Raw genomic sequence first — 14892 nt, 5'->3', positions numbered from 1 at the left:
CAAAAGACGAGGCAGAGAGAGAAAAGGACAGACAGCTTATTTTAAAAAATTACACCTGAAAACTTCCCAAATATGTAGAAGGAAATGGACATCAAGATTCAATAAATGTTAAGAATGTAGAAAGCAGCACAAAAAAAAAAAGACTCATAATATACAAGAGAACACCCTTAAGTCTACCAGTAGATTTCTCAGTAGAACCTTGCTAGCCAGAAGGAAATGAGATGTTATACTGAAATTGCTGAAAAGAAAAAGAACTGCCAACTAAGAATACCAAATACACCAAAGTTTTTCTTCAAAAATGAAAAAGAGATAAAGACTTTCCCAGTTAAACAAAAGCTGAAGGTGATCGCAATTAGACTTGCCTTATAAGAAATGTTTAAAGGAAGTCTTTCAAGTTAAAACTAAGGGATGCTAAACAGAAATACACAGGTATATTAAAGTATAAAGCTCACTAATAAAGACAAATATATAGACAAAAACAGAATACTATAATACTGTAATGGTGGTACATAAGTCACTTTAAAATCTGATATTTTAAAATCTGGTTAAAAGACAAAAGTACAGAAAAACTAACTATAAAAGAATGCTAATGTATATACAATATAAAAAAATGTATTTTGTGACATCAATAATATAAAATGTGGGCAGAGGAGAAGTAAAACTAATGAGTTTTGTTTTTCAATTGAAGCAAAAATGCTATCAGTTTAAAATAGATTTTTATAAGAGTTTTAAAATTTAAGCCCCATGGTAACCACAAAGAAAATACCTATGGAAGATACACAAAAGAAAACAGGAAAGGAACAAAAACATAGCATTACAAATATCAATAAAACACAAAGGAAGACAGTAAGAGAAGGAAAGAGGAGCAAAGAGTCTACAAGCCAGACAAAAAACAATTAACAAAGTGGCAACAATAAGTCATGCTCTATCAATAATTACTTTAAATAAAAATGGAATAAACTCCCCCAATCAAAAGATACAAAGTAGCTGAATTGATTTTTTAAGACCCAATTATATGCTGACTACAAGAGATTCACTTTAGACTTAAAGACATAAATAAGATGAAAGTTAAAGGATATTTTAAAAATTCATGCAAATTATAACCAAAAGAGTGCAAACGTGAAAATGGATTCATCAGACAAAATAGTCTTTAGTCAAAAAGTGTCATAAGAGACAAAGAAGGACATTATATATTGATAAAAGTCAATTCACCAGAAAGATACAACAATTATAAATATATATGCACCCAACATTAAAACACCTAAATAAATGAGGCAAGCATTCACAGAAATGGAGAAACAGATAGCAACACAATACAGTCAGGTGTTGTATAAGAATATTTCAACCAATGACAGACCACATGTACAAGAGTAGTCCCATAAGATTATAATCGAGCTGAAAAATTCCTATCACCTAGTGATGATGTAGCAGTCATAATGTAGCACACTACTCACATATTTGTGGTGATGTTGGTGCCAACAAACCTATTGCACTACCTGTCATATAAAAGTACAAGATAGCACATACAATTATGGACAGTAATGTACAGTACATAATACTTGATACAGATAATAAATGTTACTGCTTTATGTACTTACTATAGTATACTTTTTAATGCTATTTTACAGTGTACTCTTTCTGCTTATAAGGAAAAAGTCAACTAAAAAAAAGTTAACCATAAAACAGCCTCAGGCAAGTCTTTTGGGAGGTATTCCAGAAAATATTGTTATCATAGGAGTTGATACCATCATATGTATAATGGCCCTAGAAGACCTTCCAGTGGGACAAGATATGGATGTAGAAGACAGTGATATTGATGATCCTGACCCAATATAGTCCTAGGCTAGTATGGGTGTTTGTGTCTTCATTTTTAACAACAACAACAAAAAGACACTAAGTAAAAGTGAAAAATTAAACATTTTAAAAGTCAGAAAAGCTTGTAAAATAAGGATATAAAGAGAAAATATTTTTGTAGAGCTGTACAATGGGTTTGTGTTTAAAGGTAAGTGTTATGACAAAAGAGTCAAAAGGTTAAAAAAATTAACAGCTTATAAAGTAAAAAAGTTACAGGAAGCTAAGGTTAATTTATTATTGAAGAAAGAAAAATAAATTGAGACAGAGTCTCACTCTGTTGCTCAGGTTGGGGTGCAGTGGCACAGCCATGGCTCACTGTAGCCTTGACATCCTCGACTCAAGGATCCTCCCACCCCCCAAGTAGCTAGAACTGCAGGTGTATGTATCTACACCTAGCTAATTTTTTTAAATTATTTTGTAGAGACAGGGTCTCACTATGTTGCTCAGGCTGGTCTCGAACTCCTGGGCTCAAGTGATCTTCCCTCCCCAGCCTCCCAAAGTGCTGGGATTATAGGCATGAGCCATCATGCCCAGACTGTAAAAGGATTTTTAATATAAATTTAGCATAGCCTAAATGTATAATGTTTTAAAGTCTACATTAGTGCACAGTAATGTCCTGGGCCTTCACATTCACTCGCCATTCACTCATGACTCACCCAGAGAAATTTCTAGTCCTGCAACCTCCATTCACAGGGTAAGTACCCTATCCAGGTGCACCATTTTAAAAATCTATACAGTGTTCTTACTGTACCTTTTAAATGGTCAGATATATTTAGGTATATAAATACTTACCAGGCTGGGTGCGGTGGCTCACGCCTGTAATCCTAGCACTTTGGGAGGCTGAGGTGGGTGGATCACCTGAGGTCAGGAGTTCAAGACCAGCCTGGCCATCATGGTGAAACCCCATCTTTAAAAAAAAAAAAAAAGTGAAAAAAAATAAAAATAAAAAATAAATACTCACTAATGTGTTACAATTGCCTATAGTATTCAGTACGGTTAACATATGTACAGGTTTGTGGCCTAGAAGCAATAGATTATACAGCCTAGGTCTGTAGTAGGCTATACTATCTAGATTTCTGTGAATATGTAAGTACACTCTCATGTTTGCACAGTGATGAAATCACCTAATGATATAATTCTCAGAATGTATCTCCATCATTAAGTGATATGACTGTAGTAGAAGTTTTTGGTACCCTACTTTCAATAAGGAATAGAACATCCAGACAGAAAATCAGTAAGGAAGCAGAGGACTTGAACAACACTATAGATGAAATGGAACTGACAGACATATACAGAAAATTCCACCCAACAGCAGCAGAATCTACATTCTTCTCAAGCACACTCAGAGCATTTTCCAGGATAGATCACATGTCAGGTCACAGAACAAGTCTTAATAAATTCAAGAAGGTTGAAATCTTACTAAATATCTTTTCTGACCACAGTGGAATAAAACTAGAAACCAATAGTGGAATTAAAACTGGAAAATCTGCAAATATGTAGAAATTACACAACAGAATTTTGAATGACTAGTGGGTCAAAAGGGAAATCAAAAGATAAAGTAGAAAATATGTTAAGATACATGAAAATGAAAACACAACATACAAAACTTACGGGATACGATAAAAGCAGTACTAAGAAGGAAGATTAAGCTGGGTAAGCTCAGTAGCTAACACCTGTAATCCCAGTGCTTTGGGAAGCCATGGCACAAGGAATACCTGCAGGGAGCTACGATTGAGCCTCTGTACTCCAGCCTGGGCAACATAGCGAGATTTTGTCTCTTAAAAATGAAAACAAAGACAAAGAAGGAAGTTGTAAATGCCTACACTAAAAATGAAGAAAGAAGAAAGATCTCTAATAAACAACTTAACTTTACAACTCAAGGAACTAGAAAAAAAGGACAAATGAGGAAGCTCAAAGCAAGGGAGGAAATATTATAATAAACATACAAGCCACGAGGTTGAAAACTACTAAAAAAGGAATTACATTCAGAATATAGGATTTTTTAAGTAATAAGAAAAACACAAGATAAAGGAAGAAATAAAGTTTCATGGAGGCTAAAAATAAGAGAAAAAAGAAAAACAAAAGAATAGAGAAATAGAAGATTTGAACAGCTATTGCACAAAATAAGATATAAAAATGGCCGAAAATAAAATAGAAAGTTACTAAATCTCATTTAAACATGAAATAATTTCAAAATGAGATAATACAATTCACCAGGTAAAATGACTAACACGAAAATAATCTGACAAATGTAGAGATGATGTGGAGCAGCAGAAAGCCTCATATACTACTGGGAATGTAAATAGGTAAAAACTTCTTGGAAAATTGATTGGTGTTAGCTACTAAAGACAAAGATCCACACATATTCTGTGACCCACAAACACAACTCTTAGGCAAAAAGTTAGGAGAAATCTGTGTATGTAGGCATCAAAGAAATGTACAATATATTTATGATGGCATTATTTGAAATAGACATTGAGGCACAATGCAAAATCCTAAACAGTAGAATAAATAATGTATAGCATATTTATGAAACGGTACTAGAAACAGAATTAAATGAACTACAACTGCATGGATGATTTCATATACAGTGAGTGATATACAAACAACACACAAATGCTCATACATTTTGTGCAATTCCAATTAAACTTTCCAAAACAGGCCCCAAGCAACCACAGTTATAACAGGCAAATGTGTGGGTACAATGGAGGAAAAATAAGGGAAGTGATTTGGCAGGTGCAAGCGAGGGGCTTCGGGATGGAGGCAACAGAGGTTTTCACTTCCATACAATTTATGGAGCTTTATTATTTCAGCCTGTGCCCATTTGTTTATGTGTTATAGGTTAAAAAATAGTAATATGTTTTCTAAAATGTTATTACCAAAAATAAATAAGGTAAAAATAATGTAAATTTGCTAGAAATTAGTTATGTTAATATGTATCGAATAATGCACCATAAAATGAAGGAAGGCAATAGATACTGTTCTGATGTCCTATAATTCCAAAAGACTTTATTTAAAATCGATATGTAAAAAAGGTAAAATTTTAACCCAGGGAAATTTGATTCTTAGAAATCAATTTACGAAGAAGTTGATAGGGAAAAACAATACGAAAATTAAACAAAAGAATGTTATACACTAACCTTTGCAAAGGATTCCTCAGTCGGCTGCAGCTGATCTTCTCTGTCCCTAGAGTCAGATAAACTGGGGCTGAAAGCCATGAGGTCGGTCTTGGGCGGGCCTTCCCCAGAGCACACCCTCGGCCTCCTCTGCTGCGAGTTTGACCAGCTCCCCACTGCGCTGGAGCACACCAGCGTGGGCTTTCCCGGTGCGCACCCGCCCTCGGTGGGCGGCGCCGAGCACCGCAGCGCTGTGTACAGCAACAAAGTGAGCACCAAAAGGCTGGACACCGCGCAGATGGCGATGATCAGGTACACGTTGACATCCACCAGCACAGCCTCCGGACCCACAGCGCCCGCCAACGCCCGCGAGGAAGCCTTTGGCGCCTGGCCACTCTCCACAAGCGACACCAGCACGGTGGCAGTGGCCGTAAGTGCAGGATCGCCGTGGTCCTTCACCAGCACCAGCAGGCGGTGGCGCAGAGTGTCTGCTTCGTCCAGGGCACGCGTTGTGCTGATCTCCCCCGTGTACAGCCCCACCCGGAACGGGATGCGCGCGCCGCCAGTCCCCGGCTGCAGCTCGTACGAAAGCCACGCGTTGTAGCCCGAGTCAGCATCCACCGCGCGCACCTTCGCCACCACGTGGCCGGCACCCACAGACCGCGGTACCAGCTCGCTCACTGCGCCACCGATGCCACCCACCCGAGAAGCCAGCAGTGCCGGCGGGTTATCGTTCTCGTCCAGCACGAACACCTGCAGCGTCACGTTGCTGCCCAGAGGCGGCACCCCCGCGTCGCGCGCGCTCACCTGGAACTGCAGCAGCTCCAGCTCCTCGTGGTCCAGCGGTTGCAGCGCGTACACCTTGCCGCTCTCCGCGTGCACCGACACGTAGCTCGACAGAGCGCGATCGCCCACCCGCCGCTCCACCAGCGAGTAGGACACCAGCGCATTTTCCTGCACGTCCGCGTCCTGCGCCGACACCGTGAAGATGTGGCAGCCTGGCGGGTTGTTCTCTTTCACGAACACCGTGTACTCGGGCTGCGCGAACGCTGGCGCGTTGTCGTTCACGTCGGCCACCTCCACAGAAACAACGGCTGTGGCCCACAGCGAAGGGGAGCCCCCGTCCCGCGCGGTCACCACCAGCTCATAGGCTGACACGCTCTCGCGGTCCAGGGCGCTGTCCAGCACCAACGAGTAGTAATTCTTGAAGGTGGACAGCAGCTTGAAGGGGACATGTGGCGTCAGGGAGCAGGTCACCTGTCCATTGACACCCACGTCTTTGTCAGACACGCTGATCAGGGCAATGACTGTACCCAGTGGAGCGTCCTCTCTAATTGGAAGTGATAAGGACTTGAATTGCAAATCTGGAACATTATCGTTGTTGTCTTCTACTTCCACAATAACTCTACAATGGCCAGAAAGTGGGAGCTGTCCCTTATCAATGCCCTCTACAATAATTTCATAGGATTTGCTTTCTTCAAAATCAATATATCCCTTTACAATAATTTGTCCAGTAATTGGATCTATGTGAAACTTGGATTTCACATTTGGGGAAATATCATTTGAGAATGAATAAACAATGTCCCCATTCAATCCTTCGTCTAAATCTGAGGCGTTAAGTTTAATTACCAATGTTCCATTAGGAACATTTTCTGGTAACCTCACCTTATAAAGCGTTCTGTCAAAAGCTGGGGCATTGTCATTGGCATCCAGTACTGTGATGAGTAACTGAACGGTGCCAGTCAACTCGGGTTTGCCTCCATCAGTGGCTGTAAGCACTAAAAAAATCTCCGGAGCTTCTTCTCTGTCTAAAGATTTCCGTAATACAAGCCCAAGACCTTTTACCAGCTCGTCATCAGATGGTTTTTCCAGAGAAAAGTATTCATTTAGGCTCAGTCTGTAAGTGAGCTGGGCGTTCTCCCCGATATCTGCATCCGATGCGCCCTCTAGTGGAAACCGAGAGTCAAGCGGCCTGGATTCCGCGATGAACAGGTTTTTTTGTATTGCTGGGAACACCGGAGGGTTATCGTTAATGTCCCTCACCTCCACGTCCACATGGAAAACCTGTAGCGGCCTGTCCACGATCACCTCCAGGTGGATGCTGCACTCCGCGCTCCGCCCGCACAGCTCCTCTCGATCGATCCGAGAATTCACAAACAAAATGCCGTTCTGCAGATTTACCTCCAGAAGGTCCCCGTGTGTTTTGGACGCCACCCGGAACAGGCGCGGCACTAGCTCCGCCAGCTCCAGCCCCAGGTCCTGTGCGATACGGCCCACGAAGGTGCCGTGTTTGGCCTCCTCGAAGACCGAGTAGTGGAGCTGACCGTTCCCTGCCTCCCAGGCTGCAAGGAGAAGAAGCAAGAGCAGCAGACACCGGGATTCCTGGCCTCTTCCCCAGGAAAACTCCATCTTTAGTGCACAATACTTCGTTCTGATTAAATATCGTTTCTCGAAGTCAAGATAAATCTTTTGATCGGTCAGTCAAGTGCAGCTGCATCCTCCATATCTCAGACTCCGAAGAGTGTATATCGTTCCTTCCAGTAAGAATAGCAGGAATTTCCCCTTCTTTCTTCTCTCGTGTATTTTATGGTAAAGAGCCACATCATGTGGTTCCAAACCGTAAGTAGCAATTGTGCAAACCCAGGCTCTACTATCAACTACTTGTTTTTATTTATTCTTTCAGCAGTTTTGGAGAATAGAATTACATTTTGTACAACTGTGGTACACATAGTATCACTGATTGATTGAGTGTGACCCTTAGTTTCACCATAGGGGTAACTTTGACTTCAGTGGAAATACTTTTTTCAACACAGGTTTTCAATATTACAGAGACCTAACTAGAGTTAATATACACTTTGTAAACATGTAACTGTAAAGTGTTGATTAGAAAAACTCATAACAGATTCCTTGTGTTCCCAAGAATTCCAGGGCTTTTATTATTATTATTAATGATAACACCCTCTTCACCATAGTATTTCTGGTGCTGTAAACTTGAGGGGACTGGTCTCTAGGGAACTTCTGGTACCAAGACCAAGCCATTGAAAGGGAAATTTGTAGACGTTTTATAAAAGAATCAAAGACCATCAGCATTTAATTGAATGCCTTCCTTGAGTCATGTCAGGACTGAAAGTGCAAGGAAGCAGAAAGTTATAGCAAATAGCTTGCATGGAAAAGCATTCCAAATAATTTTATTCATTGGAACTCATTTGCTCCCGCGAGCGAGGCTGGTATTCTCACTTAGACTCTTACAGTTTGTAAGTACCTGCTTGTTCTCCAGTATGTAATATGCCTAAGCTTCTACTTTGTCCTATAGTGCTTATATATTTTAGCCAAACTGAATATTTCCTGCTTCCAATGACATTTTTTACTAAACAAACACGTTCATTTTGTCCTGTTTGTAAGTAATCCACATCATTTCTAAACTCTTCTAAAGCCAATTTACCCCATTTTATAACCACTTAAAACTTCCCTGATCCATGAAGAATGTCATGATCAATCCAATTGAACAGCCATTTTTTCTTCTTTTACAAACTGCGGCACTAAGGTTGAAACACATGGACCATTTATTACATTAATTTATCTCTTATAATCATTGGAGTATGTGTGTCCTTTTTCAAAATATAAATTTTAAAAGGAATAGTTGCATCTTAATTGTTTAATAGCTCAGAGGTACTTACCTAATATTTGCTGAATATTTACCCTGTAACAAAGGTTTGGTTTTCTTCCATTGCCTAATAAAATTTAAGGTGATTGCATAGCTAGTTGGAAAATGCAGTTTTTCAGCAGCCTCTAAAATTTTCTAAAGCTACAAAAAAAAATTCTTTAGACAGTTCCCCAATTAAGATATATTTCAAGTTCCATGTTGACAACTTGGGTTTTAGCTTAATTTTTATTCCAGTTCTTGGTAGTCATGATCTTTGAATCATCCTGGGTTTTAATGGGCAATGAAGACTTCCCAATAAATAAATCACAATACATTTTTCTACATGAAGAAATTTCATATAAAGAGACATAATGGTAGCCATGTAAAAACTTCCTTTGTCTCCTGTGTTCATAAAGTTCTTTTCATCCTGTTTGTCTAAATAAAAAAATCAATCTAGTGAAAATAACTTTAGGCTCCCTCTCTATAAAGAGCTACACTCACGCACACACACACACACACACACAACCCAAAAAAACAACAACAAAACACCAAATTTCTGAATCAAAACAGAAATCAGAGTACTTTCACTATTTGGGGACCCAAACCAGATTTTTACAAAATGATCATTGACATCAAGCACATCGAAAAAAAGGAGAAAGAATTCCATTTTCACCCATTTCATTTGTAATATTTTCATTTACAAAATATTTTAATGTACAGATGCAGAACGCAGTAGAATAGAAAAGGATGTTTCTTTGGTAGCTATTCAGTGTTTACTTGACATAGCATCAATAATACATCTCTGAAGTGAAAACTCTGAAGTCTTCAAAATGTCTTTGCCAAGAATCTTGTAAGACAAAAATTTCAAGAGGCAAGCTGGATTTGAAGACTGAAGTTCCATATGTGGGAAGACAAGCACTTTGGCTGACTCTTATTATATACAAGAGGCTGATAACAGAACTAAATTTTAAAAATATTGACCTGAGTTGGACATGCTATGGCTACTACTTGATGGACAAGAGAGCAACAAAGGATAGTGCCAAAAAAGAAAATAAAGAAAATAGAAGTTGGGGGAAAGAGAGGAGTCAAGAAACATATCTAATTCACATGTTAGACCTCCCACAATGTCAATGCGTATTAACCAGGTTTCAGTTGGTTACTATTTCTCTCTAGTGGCAGGGAAACTTAAATGGGAGTCCAACTAATTGCTAGAGGAGATAACCAAATATGAGGGGGAGAGATTAGAAAAAAGTCTCACTTCAATCTCATTTGGTTTCAGTTATTTGGAGTTTTCTGCTTACTGCATGGCACACATTAATAGGCAGGATGGTATTCAGAGAAGGTAACCAGTAATAACATTCACTTATCAAACTTATTTCATATTAGCGCCCTTAGTATGTTATGCAAACGACATTAGTAAATAGAAAGTTTTGCTAGTAGGGATAGTTTTAAAATTAGATATCATAATTATTTTCAAGGTATTGTTTAGATTGAAAATTTTTTTTTTTTTTTTTTTTTTTTTTTTTTTTTTGAGACGGAGTTTTCGCTCTTGATACCCAGGCTGGAGTGCAATGGCGCGATCTCGGCTCACCACAATCTCCGCCTCCTGGGTTCAGGCAATTCTCCTGCCTCAGCCTCCTGAGTAGCTGGGATTACAGGCACGCGCCACCGTGCCCAGCTAATTTTTTGTATTAGTAGAGACGGGGTTTCACCATGTTGACCAGGATGGTCTCGATCTCTTGACCTCGTGATCCACCCGCCTCGGCCTCCCAAAGTGCTGGGATTACAGGCTTGAGCCACCGCGCCCGGCCGAAAATTATTTTTTAAAAGATTTAAAACATTCTTTTAAAATTAATATATAAATATACCACAGAACTATTAAATTTTCACTTGATATTGCTATTTTAGTTATTAGTAATAAAGGAGTGATAAACTGAAGATGGACAAAGATACAATTCTAAATACAATTGTTAGTCTCAATTTTTTTCCCAATTGGACAATCAAAAAACAATAAACAGTATTGCCAAATGAGAGCACAAGGCCTAAAATGAATCATATTCAAGTAAAAAAGAAGGATTGAGACTCCAAACAAATGAATAAGAGAATAAAAAAGGTTCCATAAAAGACAACAGGTGTAATGATCTCATTTTTGAAATTGAAGGTGGAAAAGCATAATCAATAGCGAGTTATAAGCATTTAGGTGAACTCACAGAATGGGCAAGTAACATTGGTACTAACATGTAGTGGGAAGTCCAAATTAAAATGGCAAAATATATTGAAGAAGCATTCTGCAGGGGTAAGTACAAAACAAGTCAAAGTCAAATTCTCTAAACAATGCAATTCATCTAAGAAAAACATTTGTTTTTACCCAGCCATTTGGCAATAAAATAATCCTACTACTGCACCTACTAACAAAACAAAACTATAAGTGTGGATCTCACTACTTACCGCTGATTTGGTTCAAAAATTAGCAACAAAAATCTTAACATTTTAACCACAAAACCAGTAACTGGAAAAGTCTAACTATGAATCACATAATTCATACTTAACTATTAACTTGTTTCCAAAGGAGTGAAAACATTGAGGAATGAAAAAGACATTTGGAAAGAGTAAATAAAAATTACTCACTTTGGCTGAGAGATCAACGTCCACATCCAGTTGCTCCTCTCTATCCCGGCTAATTGGACAAGGTGGAAGGCTAGGGCTAAAAGCCATGAGGTCGCTCTTGGGCAACCCCTCTCCAGAACACACCCTCTGCTGCCTCTGCTGCGAGTATGACCAGCTTCCCACTGCGCTGGAGCACACCAGCGTGGGCTTCACCGGCCGACACGCACCTTCGGTTGGCGCAGCCGAGCACCGCAGAGCAGTATATAGAAGCAGCGTGAGCACCAACAGACTGGACACCGCGCAGATGGCGATGATCAAGTACACGTTGACATCCACCAGGGCAGTCTCAGGGCCCGCGGAGCCAGCGGACGCCCGCGACGAGGCCTTGGGTGTCTGGCCACTCTCCACCAGCGACACCAGCACCGTGGCCGTGGCGGTCAATGAGGGCTCACCGTGGTCCTTCACCAGCACCAGGAGGCGCTGGCGTGGGGCGTCTACCTCGTCCAGGGCACGCGTCGTGCTGATCTCTCCAGTGTACAGCCCCACACGGAACGGGATGCGCGCGCTGCCAGTTCCTGGCTGCAGCTCGTACGAAAGCCACGCGTTGTAGCCCGAGTCAGCATCCACCGCGCGCACCTTCGCCACCACGTGGCCGGCACCCACAGACCGCGGTACCAGCTCGCTCACTGCGCCACCGATGCCACCCACCCGAGAAGCCAGCAGTGTTGGTGTGTTGTCGTTTTCGTCCAACACGAACACCTGCAGCGTCACGTTGCTGCCCAGAGGCGGCACGCCCGCGTCGCGCGCGCTCACCTGGAACTGCAGCAGCTCCAGCTCCTCGTGGTCCAGCGGTTGCAGCGCATACACCTTGCCGCTCTCCGCGTGCACCGACACGTAGCTCGACAGCGCGCGCTCGCCCACCCGCCGCTCCACCAGCGAGTAGGACACCAGCGCGTTCTCCTGCGCGTCCGCGTCCCGCGCCGACACCGTGAAGATGTGGCAGCCTGGCGGGTTGTTCTCTTTCACGAACACAGTGTACTCGGGCTGCGCGAACGCTGGCGCGTTGTCGTTCACGTCGGCCACCTCCACGGACATGCTGGCCGTGGCCCACAGCGAAGGCGAGCCCCCGTCCCGCGCGGTTACCACCAGCTCATAGGCTGACACGCTCTCGCGGTCCAAGGCGCTGTCCAGCACCAACGAATAGTAATTCTTGAAGGTGGACAGCAGCTTGAAGGGGACATGTGGCGTCAGGGAGCAGGTCACCTGTCCATTGACTCCTGAGTCGCGGTCGGACACGCTGATCAGGGCTATGACTGTGCCAAGTGGAGAGTCTTCTAATACAGGTAAAGATAGTGATTTGATAACCAACTCAGGTGCATTATCATTGATGTCCACAATTTCCAGTAGAACTGTGCAGTGATCTGACATTGGGGGATTTCCTTTATCCGTGGCTTCTACTTGGATTTCATATGACTTACTTTCCTCAAAATCTATGTTACCCTTTACACTGATGTGTCCATTGACTGGATCTAAATGGAATTTTGACAGAATATCGGCTGATACGTCTGTATTGAAAGAATATGCAATATCTTTATTTACTCCTTCATCTAAATCAGTGGCGTTAACGATCACCACTAGGGTACCATTTGGTGCATTTTCGAATAATCTGACTTTATAGATCGTCCTCTCAAACACTGGAGCGTTGTCGTTTACATCCAAAACAGTGATCTTTAGTTGAGTCGTGCCAGTGAGCTCTGGTTTCCCACCATCAATTGCTGTTATTAGTAAATGATACTTAGGCGTGTCCTCACGGTTTAAATTTTTTTTCAACACGAGTCCTAGAGATTTAATTTCCTCATCATTTCTTTTAACGTCCAAGGTAAAATATTCAGTGGAATCAAGACTGTAAGTCAACAAAGAGTTTGTTCCGATATCTGCATCTGACGCGCCCTCTAGCGAAAACCGAGAGCCAGGCTGTCGGGATTCGGAAATAAACAGATTCTTTACAGCCACTGGAAAAACTGGCGCGTTGTCATTAATGTCCTTCACTTCCACGTCCACATGGAAAACCTGCAGCGGCCTGTCCACAATCACCTCCAGGTGGATGCTACACTCCGCGCTCCGCCCGCACAGCTCCTCGCGGTCGATCCGAGAATTTACAAACAAAATGCCATTCTGCAGATTTACCTCCAGAAGGTCCCCGTGTGTTTTGGACGCCACCCGGAACAGGCGCGGCACCAGCTCCGCCAGCTCTAGGCCCAGGTCCTGCGCGATGCGGCCCACGAAAGTGCCGTGTTTGGCCTCCTCGGAGACGGAGTAGTGGACCTGGCCGCTCCCCACCTCCCAGGATGCGAGGAGCAGAAGAGAAAGCAGCAGACACTGGGCTCCAGGATCTTCTCGCCAGGTGAACAACAATGCAAGCATTTTCCCAATATTAGATTGTCTTTACATTGATCCAAAATTTAAAAATAATTCGAGTTCCTTATCTTCATTTCTTAAACTCCTCGCTGTTACGTTGTAGAGACGATGAAGCAAAGCAGCATCTGAATACGTAAGGCACACTGTATTTCTTTTGCGGAGAAAGACCTTGTGGTGGACAGCGACACCATGTGGCTAAATTTGTAAGTATCAAATATGTAAATATATCTTCTTTTCCTTATATGTCGTTTGAACTTTCCCAAAATTTCTAGTTTCAGTTGTAATTTGGTCACTCCTCAAAGTCCTTATATTTTATCTAAATGTTTCCTTAGAAGTTTTATACTAATTCACTATCAATTGTGCTAATTGATGACATAGAGTAAAACATTGTGATTCCTGTTTCAACAGTGGACATCTATTGGAAATGTTTTCCATGTGATAGCTACTTTTCTACTTCTCTTAATGGAATTATCCCATTAAATTCTCATGATCCTCTGAAATAGGCTTCAATATTATTTGCTTTTACAAACACATAAAGGTTAAGTAAAACTATATTAACTGGTGGTATGATGGTATTTCAATCTGATTCAAGACACCTTATCATTAACCTCTTTACCTCGCAAGCTACATTTTATAGAAAAACCAGATCCTTCCAGATCTCTGACCATTAAAACATTGAGACATTGAAGTATTTGTAAAATGTGTGTGTGCCATATATATTAAAACATAAATATATCTACTTTTATATTATTACAGCAACTGTTAATTTTAAAAATATGTACTTTTGTTTAAATTTGTAGAATGTCTATAAATCACTCCCATGACCTTTTTTTTCAAGAACTATAACCGGGTCAACTATCTTGACTGTTACTTACATAAAGATTTCAGAAGTCAGTCCTTTACAGAGAAATTCAAACAGGAAATTTGTTTCCTATTGCGGGAATGTGATTTGTATATTTGTTACATTCACATCACATCAATTAAAAATATATTATGCTTAAATTTTTTCCACACTCTTTAGGTATTTGAATTTACCTGTAGATACTAAAATGTTAACAACATAAAATAATTACATTTTTGATTATCTCCACTCTGGATGAATCTCTAGATTCCAGTTTCCTTAAAAGTTGTTACTTGAAAGAATTGGCGATTTAACCAATCAGTAAAGAGAGAAAAGTAGCATAGGTATATGTCAGAATTTACTCAACATATTTAATGCTATACAATAAAACATTCTAAAGATCTCTGTAAACT

The 14892-nt window shown here is 40.9% G+C and overlaps 1 protein-coding gene across 1 annotated transcript; it reads right to left on the bottom strand.

Moving 5' to 3' along the window:
- Positions 1-4982: 4982 nt before the first annotated feature.
- On the bottom strand, positions 4983-7489 carry LOC135270636 (protocadherin alpha-4). The gene has a single exon (XM_064366411.1). The coding sequence runs from the start codon at positions 7377-7379 to the stop codon at positions 4983-4985; it is 2397 nt and encodes a 798-aa protein (XP_064222481.1). The 5' UTR covers positions 7380-7489.
- Between the last annotated feature and the right edge of the window lie 7403 nt (positions 7490-14892).

The sequence above is a fragment of the Aotus nancymaae genome, unplaced genomic scaffold (genome assembly GCF_030222135.1).
Source record: "Aotus nancymaae isolate 86718 unplaced genomic scaffold, 86718_ANA_hifiasm-v0.15.2.pri h1tg000064l_1, whole genome shotgun sequence".
Lineage (NCBI taxonomy): Eukaryota > Metazoa > Chordata > Mammalia > Primates > Aotidae > Aotus > Aotus nancymaae.
The sequence above is the reverse complement of the archived record's forward strand: the minus strand, read 5'-3'. Positions and strand labels throughout refer to the sequence as shown.

Coding starts and splice junctions, on each gene's coding strand:
- LOC135270636 (XM_064366411.1), bottom strand. CDS start 7,379: ATGGAGTTTTCCTGGGGAAGAGGCCAGGAATCCCGGTGTCTGCTGCTC.